The sequence below is a fragment of the Bos grunniens genome, chromosome 20 (assembly GCF_055505025.1).
Source record: "Bos grunniens cultivar Pamir isolate PY7600 chromosome 20, Bosgru_T2T1.0, whole genome shotgun sequence".
NCBI lineage: Eukaryota > Metazoa > Chordata > Mammalia > Artiodactyla > Bovidae > Bos > Bos grunniens.
The window spans coordinates 36,798,175-36,814,649 of record NC_141184.1 but is presented as its reverse complement, the minus strand read 5'-3'; the positions used below and the strand labels follow the sequence as shown (position 1 = coordinate 36,814,649).

General features: G+C 40.6%; 1 protein-coding gene across 13 annotated transcripts in view; it reads left to right on the top strand.

Annotated features, from left to right (window-relative positions):
- Positions 1-14,406, top strand: part of DAB2 (DAB adaptor protein 2) — a 209,856-nt gene extending 195,450 nt beyond the window's left edge. For 8 of the 13 annotated variants that reach the window (XM_086361530.1, XM_086361535.1, XM_086361531.1 and 5 more), the window contains 6 exons: positions 1,859-2,512; positions 3,495-3,651; positions 8,668-9,300; positions 10,181-10,290; positions 10,863-10,933; positions 12,669-14,406. In XM_086361530.1, the coding sequence (XP_086217656.1) occupies positions 1,859-2,512; positions 3,495-3,651; positions 8,668-9,300; positions 10,181-10,290; positions 10,863-10,928 (1,620 nt within the window). In that variant the 3' untranslated portion in view covers positions 10,929-10,933; positions 12,669-14,406. The remainder of the gene's footprint in view (positions 1-1,858; positions 2,513-3,494; positions 3,652-8,667; positions 9,301-10,180; positions 10,291-10,862; positions 10,934-12,668) is intronic. The other 5 variants (XM_086361538.1, XM_086361540.1, XM_086361539.1 and 2 more) reach the window with 1 other exon arrangement.
- The last annotated feature ends 2,069 nt before the right edge of the window (positions 14,407-16,475 follow it).

Below are 16,475 nucleotides of genomic sequence, written 5' to 3'. Positions count from 1 at the left end.
AGTCTAACATTGTGGCTCCTGTTTCGTGTCCTCAGAACTTCTTCTGAAGTATTTGAAGGAGAACTCTACCAGCTGTGAACACCCAACTGTTCTAATCCAGAGGTGGCTCATAATAAATGAATAAATATTGAAATCACAAGCTTTTGTAATACATTTTGTCCTACCTTTTGATTGTTAAAGATCCCTACATTGAGATCTTCCAATCAATTTCTTTGATTTTTTTTAAGGTTTTTTTTGTGTGTGTTTTTTTTTTTTTTTAATCACAAGCTGTCTCTTCTGACAAGTTCTTCTGGTTATCAGGAGAAAATATGGCTTTTTACAAATTGTATCTTTATCCCTAACAGTAAAGGAAGCCAAAAGATAAATACCAATTAGACCTAAAATTTTAAAAAATTTATTCTTTTCTCTTAAAGCTAAGAAAGCCTATTCAATCTCCCTTTTTATTTGCTGGTTTGAGAATTTTATATTCCCTTGAGGATGTCTTGATCATTGTCCCAATGACCAAAATATTTAATAATCTGCCCAGGCTAATGATAGAAAATTAGCTTCCATTTCAGTTGGGCAATTTTTATTGTTTATTTTCTTCTATGGCTAGCATAGTTAAGTATTTAAGTGATCAGTCAATCAGAAGGAAGGTCTATCAGTATGACAGCTGTATCCTAGGGTGACTCTTAATTAGTTGTGTCATTGACCTGAATAAAGACATGTCAGATTTATCAAATTTGCTGCTTTTATGTTGAGAAGAATATCTTATCTGACAATTGAGAACTCAAATAATTAACGTATCTGAAAAATGATAGAGAAGGAATAGAATTTGGTGTCTTTCAAATTAACTCTTAAACCCATGTCTCCACCTTATACATAAATTAAAGATGACTTTAAAATTGGTTGAATTTATCCATTGAGTAGATGAGATTACTTAATGGTATTATTGACAGAAATGGACATGAGTTTGAACAAACTCCAAGAGATAGTGAAGGACAAGGAAGCCTGGTGGCTGCAGTCCACGGGGTCCCTAAGAGTCGGACGCGACTTAGCGACTGAACAAAAAGAGATGAGATTACTGTCACAACACAAGCATTGCTAAGCTGTATTATGACAAAAGATATAATTATTAGATTACATCAGTATTTTGAGTATCATGTTCTGAGAAGGATGTAGACAAAAAGTTATGTCCAAAAAAGAGACTCAGATGATGAGAATGAGAGATCCAACTTGGCAGCACCTTCAAAAAGATTCTCAAGTATTTAAAGAGGCCTACCTAGCAGGCTGTGATGGGAGGGGACAACCTTTTTTGACCCCCTCCCAGAAGAAAACCCAATTATAGGGAAATATATTAAACTTTATCACAGCCAAAACTATCAAATATGAATATGTTAGCCAGTGGATTCACTTATTGAGAAAGGTGATGGTAGGTGACTGTAGGGGTATAATAGGAGTGTACAACAGTTTTGAAGTGGGTTTAGGTGTCTAAGGTCATTTCCTTCAAGTTCAATTATACTTAGTCACTTGGAATGATTTACAATCAGTTCCCTTTAAGACTTTCAAAGGCATAAATTGAAACAATGATTATGAGCTCAGTCAGTCTGAAAGGGTGAGGGGAGACGTGTAAAACAAACCCAAGTTTTCACTGAATGAAGGGTGAATGAAGTGGAAACCTAATTAAAAGGGCCTGAGAGGTGCAAGGAGGACCTATTCTATAAACTCAGGGACGTGATGGGAGGAGGTAAGGGTCAACCAGTAAGACTGAAATATAATGGAAATTTTTGTAATCCTGGTCATCAATATGTAGCTTTCTCATTTGAAGTCACAACATGGACTAACCCTTTCTTTTTTTTTTTCTTTCCAAATGTGATAGGAAAGCAAAGATATCCTGTTAGTGGATCTAAACTCTGAAATCGACACCAATCAGAATTCTTTACAAGAAAATCTGTTCTTAACAAATGGCATCACCTCCTGCTCTCTTCCTCGACCAAAGCCTCAGGCATCTTTCTTGCCTGAAAATGCCTTTTCTGCCAATCTCAACTTCTTTCCCACCCCTAATCCTGATCCTTTCCGTGATGATCCTTTTGCACAGCCAGACCAATCGACACCCTCTTCGTCTGATTCTCTCAAATCTCCAGATCAGAAGAAAGAGAATTTGAGTAGCTCGTCTACCCCTCTGAGTAATGGGCCCCTGAATGGGGATATTGATTACTTTGGTCAGCAATTTGACCAGATCTCTAACCGGACTGGCAAACAGGAAGCTCAGGCAGGCCCATGGCCATTATCAAGTACTCAAACCCAGCCAGCAGTGAGAACTCACAATGAGGTATCTGAAAGAGAACAGAACGGCTTCCATATCAAATCCTCCCCGAACCCTTTTGTGGGAAGCCCTCCCAAAGGACTGCCTGTCCCGAATGGCGTAAAGCAGGACTTGGAAAGCTCTGTCCAGTCCTCACCACATGACTCCATAGCCATTATCCCACCTCCACAAAGTACCAAACCCGGAAGAGGCAGAAGGACTGCTAAGGTGAATTGTCTTCTCCACATAGCCATTGGCAGAATGCATGTGCGGTACCAAAGGGTGGTGTGATGCAAGCTCTCTTTCCTGCTGCTCTTGTAGTTTCCTGTGTGGCTGTAAAATAGAAGGTGGGATAAGGCACATCGTTCTCCAGGAACACTTTCCTCTAATCGACACCCTTTTTAAGCTTCTCACTCGGCCGTGTTTGTCACCCTCTGCTTTCCGTTTGCATGTCTTGTCACGTATTATTAACTAAACACAAGTTTTTCCATTTTTAATGCTGCTATGCTTCTGTACCTCTGGTAAGTTTGATCGTCATGTTATGGGAGGGGAGGACAAGGGTTCCTGTGATTCCTTTTGTACCCTCCCCATACTAACCCACACCCCCTACACACACCCCCCCTTATATTGCATTCCTGTCCAGGTGGTGGTATAAAATTCTTGTCTGTCTCCTCTGACTAATGCCAGAATAATCCAATGTCTTAAAAGAAACATATATTTACTATTACCACTTCATTCAAAAGCAATTTAAAATGTGGTTTATGTAAGTTTCATTTAAAAAATCTCATTGGAATATGCAAGCTGGCTCAATGATTAAACTACTGTATCATCTTTATGCAGAATGATTTAAATCCAGAATGACCGAAATATTTAAGCTACTCACTTATAGTTGTCCTTTCACTGCCAGCTTCCAGCTTTTAGCTGATAAGGAGGTCAGACAGATACAAATGTGTGAACAAGCAAATTAGATTTCACTTTGAGTTTCCTCCATTATATCAGTCACCAAGATCCAATATTCTGTCCATTGCCCAGATCTGTGTCTTTTTTGTTTTGTTTTGTCTTTTGGGGTTTTTTTGTAGTAATTTATCAACAATAGGATAAATTTCTTTTTGTGTACCCAAAGTCTAGTTGGGTACAGACTAGGAAACCGAATAGAGCTTTATTTCACTGTTCCTGAGTAACTCCTCCATATCCCTCTCTGTCCCATCAGTCTCCAGCAAAAGACTTACTTGCAGCAGACATCTTTGCTCCTCCCATCTCAGAACCTCCAGGACAATCTCCAGGACAACCTGCAACCCTACAGACCAACCCTCTGGATCTCTTCAAAACAAGTGCTCCTGCCCCACTGGGGCCCCTCCCGGGTCTAGGTAGGTGTTTAGAGATGGAGTTAGGTTTGGCTCTGTTACTTTCATCAGATGGTAATTCATAGGAGGAAGCACTTCATATCCCTAGGAGTACCTGGGGCATATAATTTGAGCATCCTAGGGAACGTTTCTTCCACTTTTACTTCTTACAATCCACCTCCATTCGGAACTCTTGACTTGTACTGGAATGGGCTCCTTGAGTTAGCATGTGAGAAGAAATCCGTTTCCAAGTGTTGCACCTACCTGAACTAACTAGTCATGGCTTACTGGAGACAGTTGTAAGGGATTCTGAAGCTCAAACCAGTTTCATTGGAGAAATGGGGTTGAGATCGTCTCCATTTGAAAAAGTAATAACATGCATGTCTTCCATGTAATCTTGTCATTATTAAATCAAAGCCCTATTATCCCCTGTTAAACTAATGCCCCTCTTGGAAGGGATACGCACCTCGACGGGGATGTAAGTGAAATCTGAGTCAAGTGTAAGTCACTGAATGAAAGTGCAGGGTTCTGAGCGCAGCTCTGTTCTTCGGCATGTGGTGGGTGTGAGAAAGGCATGTATCCTGATCGGTCTCTGAATTCTTAAGCCTTAGTAGCTCCTTGCTGATATTCTGGTTAGTTGTGTGGCTTAGTAGTGTTAGAAGATAAGTCTACAGTACAGAAACCTGAAGGTGAAAAGAACACAGAAATAATGGAAAGACGGAATTTTATCAGATACCTAAGACATGCTGCTGCTGTCAAAACCAGCAGCATTCAAAACCATGTCATTAGCTCACATGGACCACTGAGCCCCTCTGTGGCAGGACTCTGGGAAAGGCCACGTGGCTGAGAGCTGGTCCTGCTACTTTTTGCCCACCACCTCCGGTTCTTTCCTGCCTCCATGGAACAGTTCTTTAGAAACTCTGACAATGGTTTTTGCTGTCCTACTGGGGATTCTGTTTGTTTTCCTACTTCTTTCCTACTCCTTTCGTACTCCACAAGCCCCAAATAGACTCTGTCTCTTGAGAGAGCTAAGGAGGGCTATAAATGAAGGGGCCTTTCTCCCCTATTTTATAAAAGTTGACCGGGGATCTTGGCTTTCTCTGCCTCCTGCAGAGTCTGTTATCAGGACTCTTTCTTCCTGCTGTTTTCCTGCAAAGGAAAATATTTTGATTCTGTCATATTATATCAGTTCAATCATATCTGGAGTGTGGTGGCAACAGGGAATTGGTTCCCAACTGCTGAGTGGCTGCAAGCCCTGCAGGTGTGAAAGCCAGCTCATTTCAGGTCCCTGCTTGGCATTTACACCATCAGGAAACTCTCCCCAGGCACCTCAGATTTCTTGGGGTCTTTCTGTTTCTGCAGCCCTTTCTTCTACACCCCTAAGGGGAAGCTGGTTGGTGCTTTCCCTGCAGAAGGGTAGAGAGCTTGCCTGCAGTGCCTGTGACGAGATCACATCACAGAGCTTTGTAGTCTGATATCAAGGCCCTGAAAATTTTTCACAGCCAATATTTAACAAATCAGCCTGAAAACACAGCTGGACCCTATAACTATTAATTTATGCAGATGAAGTAAAGCTTTTTCGCTAGGTGCCCTTGTTGAGGCCTTGGAGTATACAACTGCCGAATACTGATGATTCTTCTAAGTTTGAACTTGGGACTCAAACTGAACCCTACAGTATAGCCCCTGTCCACTCGCAGGGATCCTCAGCCAAGCCATGGAAGGTTGTAGGTCTGGCTTCCACTGGACCAAGCTAGGGGACCGTCTCCTCTGGAGAACAGGGGTGGGGAAAGGGTATTGTAGAAAGCTTTGACTAGCTTCCCTGTATTTTAATATAGCATCAGGAAGTTAATAAAATTAACTTTTTATACCCACACTTTCTTTTTCCTTACTTTCTCCAGCAGGGCCTTAAATATCTTGGAAACACAACATGTGGTAGATGGGAATGAAGCTGGCCTGAGTATACACTAGGAAAGTCTTTGAAAGAAAGAAAGTGAAAGTGTTGGTTGTTTAGTTGTGTCCAACTCTTTGTGAACCCGTGGACTGCAGCTTGCCAGGCTCCTCTGTCCATAGAATTCTTTAGGCAAGAATACTGGAGTGGGTTGCCATTCCCTTCTCCAGGGGTTCTTCCCTACCCATGGATTGAACCCAGACCTTCTGCATTTCAGGCAGATTCTTTATTGTCTGAGCCACCAGGGAAAGTCTTTAATTCCTGGCAAATATCAATATATTTTTCTCCTTTATCACCACTCCCACTAAGACTATCTGTGACCAAAGCTACACATTTTCCTAAGGGAAGGCAAGTCATCCAAGCTGAAAGATGGTACAGTTTTACCCAATTTGTACATCCAACTGGAGTAAATTATTAGTGAGTGACTCTGGCTTCAGTTAATAAAGTTTAAATTATTTTTTTTAAATGATAGCAATAACTTTGTTTAAACTCAACCTACTTCAAGAAACCTGTATTATCGAATCTAAGAGAACTGTTCCCTTGATTGGTTGTAAAAGGAATGCAGGCATACCTCGTTTTATTACACTTCATTTTATTGAACTTTGGAGACAGTGAATTTTTTTTTTTTTTTTACAAATTGGTGGTTTATGGCAACCATGAGTGAAGCAAGTGTATCAGCACCATTCTTCCAACAGCATTTGCTCAGTTCTTGTCTCTTTGTCACATTTTGGTAATTTCTGCACTATTCCAAACATTTTATTCTCAAATGGTGATCTGTGATTGATGATCTTTGATGTTACTACTGCCAAGAGATTATGACTTGCTGAAGGCTCAGATGATGGTTAACATTTTTAACAATAAATTATTTTTAAGTTAAGGTATGTACTTTGTTGTTTTAGCCATAACACTATTGCATATTTACTAGACTATGGTATAATACAAGCATAACTTTTATATGCACTGGAAAACCTAAAAGCTTGCTTGACTCACTTTATTGTCATATTCCCTTTTATGACAGTCTGGAAACAAGCTTGAAATATCTCCAGGGTCTGCCTGTGTGCATATTCTTTGGTGTAAATGAAGTCTAATTTCTGTATACATGTAAATAAGTATTTGAGGGACTTCCCTGGCAGTCTAATGGTTAAGACTCTGTGCTCCCAATGCAAAGGCACAGGTTTGATCCCTGCTTGGAGAACTAAGATTCTGCATGCCACACAGTGTGGCCAAGAATAATAAATAAGCATTTTAATTAACATTCCAACAAAAAATATAGTTCTGTTCCTTGATGTCAAGGAGACAGAACAGGAGGGTAGGGACTGGAATCAGTGGTATGCCTGAGTTTTGGTCTCTATCGCAAACTGTGACCTTCCCAATTTTAATAATTGATATTCTTCTACCCAATTTCTTCACCTCAAAAGTAAGCATATTAATTTAATAAAATGAGCCACCACTTAAAGCCACTCACTCTTCATGAGTACACCTTGTGTGTTGATGGTCAGATGGAGGGGGTTTGTGATGACAGAGCTGAATCAATTAACACCAAGCTCCAATCCTAAGAAAATTCGAGATAGAATATCTTGCTCCATCAGCCCCTGAACACCATTTCAAAATATCTCTCCCTCTGGAAACAAAAACATTCCTAACCCAAGTCTGAAGGCCTTTTCCTTCTTTGGTTAGAAAGTGTTCATAACTAAAGAATTGCTCTGCTCCAAAGCCCAAAGCAAGTAGGTTTTTGAGAGCAGAACATCGTTTGTGAAGCAGTATGAGGCTGAATCTAGGTTTTCTCTTTGTGGTGACAGTTTAACTGGATTATTAATACACTTGGGAAGACACAAAAGAGAAAATGTCCTACGTATTAGAACAAGATGTCAGGAATGAGCTTCTCAAGAAGAGGAGGGTGAGCACTGAAGAGACCTAGATTTTACTGATTTAATTAATTACAGATCAACAATGGCAGGGGTCTGGTGACAGAGCCATTTCCCCACAAAGAGCAGATGCCTGGACAGGTGTAGTTACTCACATTGCAAATGTTTTTGTTTCCTGTTTGTTTGGGGTTTTTTTGTTTTGTTTTGTCTTTGTTTTTCCTTCACGTTATCTCCTCTCCCTCCTAACTTCTGGCAGAGTTTAGTGAGTGACACATGGCAGGAAGCACTTTTATTTGAAACAGCTCTCCTAGGACAACCAGCTTTTCCTCCATTTTTGTACGTAAAAGTCTAAAACTATCTTGGCATAAACCAAATGTTACTACCCTTTTATATAGCTGTGTCAACCTTGGCAACATTTAAAAGAAAAGAAACTTTGAAATGGTTTCTTCAGGATGTAAGCATGTTAAAGCCTAATGTATATGCCTAACAGCTAGTCTCCATAAGACTCCAGACCTGAGCCATTTGCCAAATGAAAAGATTACATCAATGACTCGAGTATCCAATGGATTATCTTAATTAACTACTTCATAATAAGCATGGCTTATATATGTCAATGTAGTTACTCAACCTGTAGATTCATACTACTGACAGGCTCTATTCTAGCTGTTTGAATTACATCAATGTATGTATGAAAAGGGCTCATTTTCTTTTATGACTTGGTACTTGTGGACTGTATTACCTATCTAATGAGGAAAGTTTAAAAACATGTGGTAGAAAAACAGGGCTTCAAAGTACAACAAACATTTGAATATGTGCCACAGCTAATTCATCTTTGAAAAGAAAGTGAAACTGTTGCTCAGTCGAGTCTGATACTTTGCCACCCCATGGACTGTAGCCCACCAAGGCTCTTCTGTCCCTGGAATTCTCCAGGCAAAAATACTGGAGTGGGTAGCCATTCCCTTCTCCAGGGCATCTTCCTGACCCAGGGATCGAACCTGGGTCTCCTGAATTGCAGGCAGGTTCTTTACCATCTGAGCCACCAGGGAAGCCCAGTTCATCTTTAGAGTGATTTAATCTAATAAGAACCATGTCAGCCTCAAGGCTTAATAAAGGTTGGCATGTAGATGCTCTCTATAAATGCTCTCCAGAGAGCTGACTTTCTGGAACTCGAATCCTCTTCAAGCTGGTCTTCTGATTTAAGTCCTCTGTCCCGCTTCCTTCCTTCAGGTGGAGTGCCGGTTCTATCTGCTCAGGCAGCACCATGGAGCCCAGCGCCTTTAGTCTTCAGTCAGTCCCCTTCAATGGTCCCGGGCGCCATGATGGCTGGTCAGCCTTCAGGATTCAGTCAGCCAATCGTCTTTACCACAAGCCCAAGTGTTCCGGGTTGGAACCAGCCTTCCTCTTTCGCAGTCTCAGTTTCCTCTCCACCCCCTGTAGCTTGGGGCACATCAGCATCCATAACACCCAATACATGGTCAGCAAACAGCCCTCTGGGGAATCCTTTTCAGAGCAATGTTTTTCCAGCTCCTGCTGTGTCCACCCCGCCCCCTTCTATGCTCTCCTCTCTCCTGGCCACTCCTCCTCAACCACCTCCCAGAACTGGCCCTCCAAAGGATGTCCCCAGTGATGCCTTCATTGCCTTGGACCCTCTTGGGGATAGAGAAGTCAAGGAAGTGAAAGAAATGTTTAAGGACTTCCAACTGCGGCAGCCACCTACCGTGCCGGCAAGGAAGGGAGAACAGAACTCCTCTGGGACCTCGAGTGCCTTCTCCAATTATTTCAACAGCAAAGTTGGCATTCCTCAGGAGAATGCAGACCATGATGACCTGGACGCTAATCAACTGTTGAGAAAGATCAATGGTAAGCTACCTACTTCTCTGGCAACTGCACCCATGAGGATTTCAGTCGTATGAATCCAGAGAGTCTCTCAGAACCCTCTCCACACCCTTAATAGCTGTACTCTTGCTTTTTTCATCTATCAGGGGTTATGGAGACAACTTAACCACTTAGCTTATGGAGTTAACAGGGTGCCTTAGTTAGCTATTTCTAAGGACTGGCCCAGTGCTGCCCTCTTGTGGCAATTCTTAAAAAGGGCTGCCGAGAGCTATTGAAATTCAATGGGTTGTGGCACCCAGAGGACTGCAGGTAGGTATGTAGGGCTGTAGGCTCATTTTTTTCATTAATAGATATGCATGGATCATACTACCCATCTAACGAGGGAAGTTAAAAGGCATGGTAGAAAGAAAGAGCTTTGAAATGCAACCAGTATGTGAATGCTAGCTGTACTTTTATTAGTTAATCTATCAGGTAATTGAATCTCTGCTGCTGCTGCTAAGTCGCTTCAAGTCGTGTCGGACTCTGTGCGACCCCATAGACGGCAGCCCACCAGGCTCCACCATCCCTGGGATTCTCCAAGCAAGAACACTGGAGTGGGTTGCCATTGAATCTCTAGAAGCCTTTATTTCTGTGTTGGCCTCAAGGCTTAATGAAGTTTTGCCACGTAGGTGCTTTTAAGTGAGGAAATTCTGAATCTCTTCCACTTCAAGTGAATGTGCCTGGCTTCCTCTTCCAAGAAGGGATGAATTTGCTTGTGATCATCCTGGTATTTGGTGTGATAATTTTTGTTTGGTCAATATCAGTTTCAAAAATATGGGACTTAATTTCTAAGATAAGCCTGACTGGAGGACTTGTGCTTGCATTGGAGGAAAGCTTGCTTACTGACTACTTTCTCACCTTCTAGATCTACCAAAGCCAGCTCCCCGACACAGTGCCCCGCCAGTTACCAAATCTGCTGACAATGCATTTGAGAACCCCTTCTCTAAAGATTCTTTCCACTCATCACCAGCCTCTGTAAGTACCAACTATTAGAAGCTGATATTCCAAAGTACACGCCACATAGAGTTATCACCTCCTGAATTAACCTTGCTTGTATCTTTGACGGTAAAGGACATTTGAATAAGATTTATCACTGAGAACCACTGCAGTGTAAACCTCAGCTCAAACTGGGGAAAGATTATTTTTATAGGAACTACTCTCTTGAATTTGAGAAGCAAATATCATATAGAAAAGTCCTTTGTCTCTCACTTAATCTAGCTTGGGAAAGCACTTTGAAAGAAAATTGAGCCAAAACACTATGCTTAAAAACCTTTCAAACGTTTAATTTCCTAACGCAAAATTACTGAGCTCATAAAAATAATATTTTGCATTTTGGGGGAATAAACATAATTCTGAATCTTGCTTTTGATGTAAATATTAAATATATATCCATTAGAAGCAGGAAAACACAAATCATTGTAGACCCATACAATATCTGATTAGTCTGTGACCTAAGTGATTTTTAAAGGAATCTGAGAAGTCTTAATTATAGGTATTTTCTTATCATTGTAATTACAGTTATTGACTAGGTGGTTTTGTTTCCATAGATGGCTTCTCTTCAACCCACATCATCCGATATATATAGAGATCCATTTGGAAATCCTTTTGCCTAACTTCTGTAAGTAGAAGATCCTGCTAAGCTTAGGCTTTGTAAGAAAGGGTGGCACAGAGAATAAAGGTGAAATTTTAATTTTAGAATTGGAAAGAAAAAATTCTTCTGAAATGGAGAAGTAAAAGATATGGAACACTATGCTTAACTAATTCAATAATGACTAAGCTGAGCATTTATGAATAGAGTTCTTACACATATTTAAAAAATAGTAATATACTCATGGATATAGGTTTCTGTCCTGTGGGTTTTTTTTTGTTTGTTTGTTTTTTTGTCCTGTGTTTTTAACATTTCACTTCTGTACAGAAGTAAAACTCCATATAACACATAACAGCCTTCTAGATTTTTGATCTTCATATTGAAGTGATTGCAAAGTTTCCTAGTAACTACTCAGTTTTCTATAGAAGCTTCAAATTCTGAAGGCCTTCTGAAACCACCAAAGAGGTCAGCCAAACAAATCATGATTACACTTTTGCCATCCAATTCAATATGCATTTCTTTGTGAGAGGGCCTCACAATTGGTCTGAAATTGTCTGGTGATATTAAATCTCAAAGTGGTGACAGCTTCCTATAACCCCTTGAAAGGCAAGTTCAGATGAGTCCACTGGTGGGTTTTATCCTCAGTCGGTTACTGTGTGTTACCACCTTAGACTTGGAGAAGGAAATGGCAATGCACTCCAGTATTCTGGCCTGGAGAATCTCATGGACAGAGGAACCTGGCAGGCTACAGTCCATGGGGTCGCAAGAGTCGGACACGACTTAGCCACTGAACCACCACCACCACCTTAGATTGAGATCTGGGAGTGAAGATGGGAGTGTGTTTCTTTCTCACCAGTTAGTAGAAACAACTTTATCTGATCTTAAAAGATTGCAGTTTGTGGAGGAGAAGAGGCTTATCTGCATTTTAGAGGAAGTAGGGGATAGCTGGAAGAGGAGAAAAATAGGAAGAATAAAAAGAACCCAAGCCCATTTTTTTTCCCAGTTTTGCCCCCTGGCCCCCATTCACGTGGGCCTACCAAACTCTCTCGACCCAAACTCTCTCTCAACCCACGTAGAACTTAATTACTTTAAATAGATACATATCTTAAGTCTGATACTAACAATAAGATTTGAGTTTACTTGCAGTTTGGATTATCTCCCTCACTCCACTTCTGTAATTACAGTCTTTCTGAAAATGCTTTTCCATAAAATAGGCTACAGAGTGAGATTATTGAAAAGGCAAATTCCTGGGCCCTAGCCCTGAGGAATCCCCCTTGGTGCTGAGGAAAAGCTTAATTTTAGCAAGCATCCAGATGAGTTACAATGTTAATAAAATGGTATGATATATTGAACCTTAACAGAGACTCACTCTTGGCTCCTCTCCCAGGGAGGCACCCATGAACCAAGCACAAGGAATAACATGCACTAAAAGTCTAGGAGGATTGTTTGCACCTAATTGAATTGACTAGAGTTCTCTCTGGAAGCCCTTCCTTCTTTAGGTCATGAAGGAAGGGTAATTCTAGTTAACCTGCTAAATGGTAGGTTGGGGCGTGAGTAGAAGAACTACAGTGGGACAAAATAGTTAACATTATTGAGCACTTGTGTTAATCACTTTATTACAGATTCTACATCAGTTGTTTTATCCTCTTGAATCAGTCCTAGGAGATATTATTATTAACATAGATAATGACTTAATGTTTACCACATTAAATATTCAACCCCAAAATTCTAACCATGGTTTTTTTTCTTCTCCATACTTCTCTAGGAACTTGGCATGCTGACTGTCCAGAGAAACAAAGAGGTTGGCCTTGGTAGTCAAGGACAAAGCTAATTGGCAGACAAGTCCTGACTTTTGCCCTTGTTCTAGCTTTGACATATTATCAGTTGCCTTATTTCTTGCAGCCTCTCCCACTTGTAGAATACCTTCTACTTTCTGTTTTGCTAAACTGAATCTATGGCTTTAAATAAATTAAGAACCTAAACTCACTAGCCGAATGTAAGCGAAGTAGTTTTCCTATGTGGACCCTTGTCTATTGTGACCTTAGAACCTTCTGGAACCCATGTGATCCATGTACCCTCTGGTTGGGCGATGCAGCCACCACAACCCCTCAGATCATACTGTTTTGAATAAATTTTGAAATCCCTACTGTTCATAGTGTTTGGGGGTTCTGTTTCAGAGCATTAAACCTAAAGATTGTAGAACAAGGCACCTGCTTAAATCTTGCTTCAGACCGTCACTTACAGAGCATTTTTAAAGTAAACTAGAAGCAAGTTCAATTTCTCCTTAGGAGAATCTCCTTGGAATCTGACACACCTAAGAATGTTTTTAAAGATGCAACTTTTCTTTCTGAAGATTCATTTTCTCTCAAGGGTGAGATTGTCCTTTCTCTTATCTCTTGCTAGCTATTGCAAAGGAGGGAAGAATCATTTTTTAATCTCTCCTCTTCTTTCCCCTCCAATTCTCTTTTCAGTCATTTTTGCTCCTGGGCTTCTCTCTTTCATAAACAATTGAGTTTTATGGGGCAAAAAAATCTAATGATTCACAGGTCTGAAGCCTCTATGCTCTACCTTCTCAGTAATCTCTAATCTCAGTAACTAGAGTTGCAAATGCACACAACCTTTATCCTTTCTATGGAATAAGAGGCTATCTTCTTGAGCTGAAGTTCCAGAACAGTTCACATTGAGGAAAAATTGAACTCGACTCAGAAATGAAGGACTGCATTCCTAAGAGAAGCACATCAAAGTTAAATGTGATTGTGCCAAACATGTTAGGTGCTTATTTGGGGTCATGCCAGACCTTTATCAAGTAACTGGAAAGCTTTCTTGATGCCACAGTCTCACAGTCAGAAGATAAATGGGTGGTGGGGAGGGGGGTGGATTCTGTAGAGCAAGTATTTGGTGTTATCATTAAAAATTTAATGTGTGCAGTGTTTGTCTCCTCACAATCTTGGAAACTCTTCCAGCTCATTTTCAGTCCTGTTGTTGGCACGGATCTGAAGGGTTTGTTCTTGCCATAGTGAGTTTTGTTTTATTTTGTTTATGTTGGGTTTCTAATGTGATTTATTGACCCCTAGTGCTCAGGTTCTTGTGGGTGTTAATCAACCACATACAATGTTATCTTTAGGTGGAAGAAGAGGATGACTGCTCAGGATCAAAACAAGATGGTGGCCTCACGAACCTCCATTGATTAGCCCCAAGTAGTCCAGGCTAAAGTCCTATGGTTTTATGTTGAATGGTAATAGCTGATCATGTATGGCAATGTCTGACTTTCTACTCAGTTATTATCAACAGACTTGAAATAATATTTTATATGTCTGAATACCTAAATGTGCTAAACTGGAGGCAATTATTTCTAGATAGTTTGAATTTTTGAAAGTAGACAAATTTTTTGAAACTGATGACCAGCCACACAATTGTTTTGTACATACTTATTTTCTTGTGCACTTTTCTGTATGCAAAGAAAGCTATAAATTTACTCATTTCAATAAACTGGAATGGCAGAATCTCATGTGTTACTGTCAGTTCATTTGACCCCTGCTCTGGGTTGATGTGATAGGGTCAATATATAACATATACTAGTGTAAGGTGAGCAAATGTTAATTATGACACATTCTGAATTGTCACCAAAATGAAAAAGTAGAAATCTGTGAAATAGGACCACAGGTAAATTAATATCTGATGCCTTTCAAGACTCAATTTTCCTCTCTCAGACCTATACATTCTCCTTTCCTGGGAGTTTACTGGGAGTCCAGTGGATAAGACCTATGCCAGAACAACCTCAATTATGTCTAGTATAAAAATCATTCATTAGTGAACTATTGGTTCATGCCTTTTACCCTTTCTTCCCCTGTTTTTAATTCATTGCTGTTTGACTTCATCAAAACACAGCTCTGTGGACTGGTTCAAGCTTCTGTAAGCTACTTAGAAGAGCTTCTAAGTTTCTAAGTCAGGTGGACAAGCTTATGGTCAAATGTCTTTAGCACTAGGACACTCTTAAACACTCTCCCTTATTAAAAAAAAAAAAAAAATGCATTCAAGGCTCTCATTCATTTCAAGACCTAGAGCAACAAAACAGATGACCCCAAAGCAGACACTGCTTGAGTGTAGAAGTCTTGGTGTTAAACTTGACATCTTCAGGTAATCAGATGAACTTGATGGAATAAGTGTCTTTGATTGGCATTTATTGTTCTGGGATATTTGATAGTACTGCCTTACCTTTCCTTTTAACTGAAACATTTGATCTGTTTCTGAGTAGAATATAGAGAAACAGACTCCACGCGTAAGCAGTTTCCAGTAAACCACAGATGAGCTGGAAAGGGCTGCTGATAAGAATATGTTGCACAAATTACACAGTGTATCCAAATGCTCTGCAGTTTATCTAACCCACTGAACCTGTGTGATATTTCCATGTGGTTTAAGCAAGCTCTTGCCAAAGGTTTATCCTTGTTCATGTGTACAAGGGGATGACATTCACTTCAGTGCAGTAGTAACTACTGTTAACCAAGCAGAGGGAGGTGCCTCCTGAAGTGTCCCTGTGAAGTGGAAACAGACCTCTTTAGAGTCTCTTAGTAGCAGCAGTAGCTTCCTTGGTAGCTCAGTTGGTAAAGAATCCGCCTGCAATGCAAGAGACCCCGGTTTGATTCCTGGGTCAGGAAGATCCCCTGGAAAAGGGATAATCTACAACTCCAGTATTTTGGGCTTTCCTGGTGGCTCAGATGGTAAAGAATCCGCCTGCAATGCCGGATTCAATGCCTGTGTTGGGAAGATGCCCTGGAGGAGGGAATGGCAACCCATTCTAGTATTCTTGTCTGGAGAATCCCCATGGACAGAGCAGCCTGGTGGGCTACAGTCCATGGGGTTGCAGAGAGTCAGACACGATGGAGTGACTAAGCACAGCACAGTAGCAGTGGTGTTTACACCTGGAAGCCGGGAATTCAATTTTTACGGTAAAACTGTTATCCTTGGGAGAGGGTTTCATTGAAGCATCACATAAATCTAAGCTAAAAGCTGAATTTTAACAGCCAATATGCCTTCCAATCTCTCACACATAAGCAATACAAAGAGAGAAGGTATTAATTTTCTCAAAATAATCTTGCATTTGTGAAGTACTTTACCACTTACACAATATAACTTCATTCTCTTGCCACTGTAATTCAGCAAGATGGGATCTATTACTGTTCCAGCTCATCTGAGAATGGCATTGTGCTTTAAAATGGCTACAATCTGCTTCAATTCTTTAAGTGAGTGGTTTCCATGGTATATTACTGTAAAACTGTGTCTTAACTACCTTTACTATAGAAGTCGGTAAAGCTGAAAGCTTGATCTCCCAGCCTCACTTGTTCCTAGCAGTGGTCACCTGACCATATTCTGGCTATTGAGGTCTTATTCAGCTATATAGGGAGATCTTTTCAGTCAGTGGTTTCAAATTCCTCCATCAAAGTATTAGCACTGTGTCTCAAGAACCAGAGTGTGATTCTGTGTCTTTCCTGTGCTGACAGCAGGGAGGGGAAAGAATAGAGGATGTAGCTAACTCAGGCATTTGGTTGACCCTGCAATAAACTGATGAGTGAGG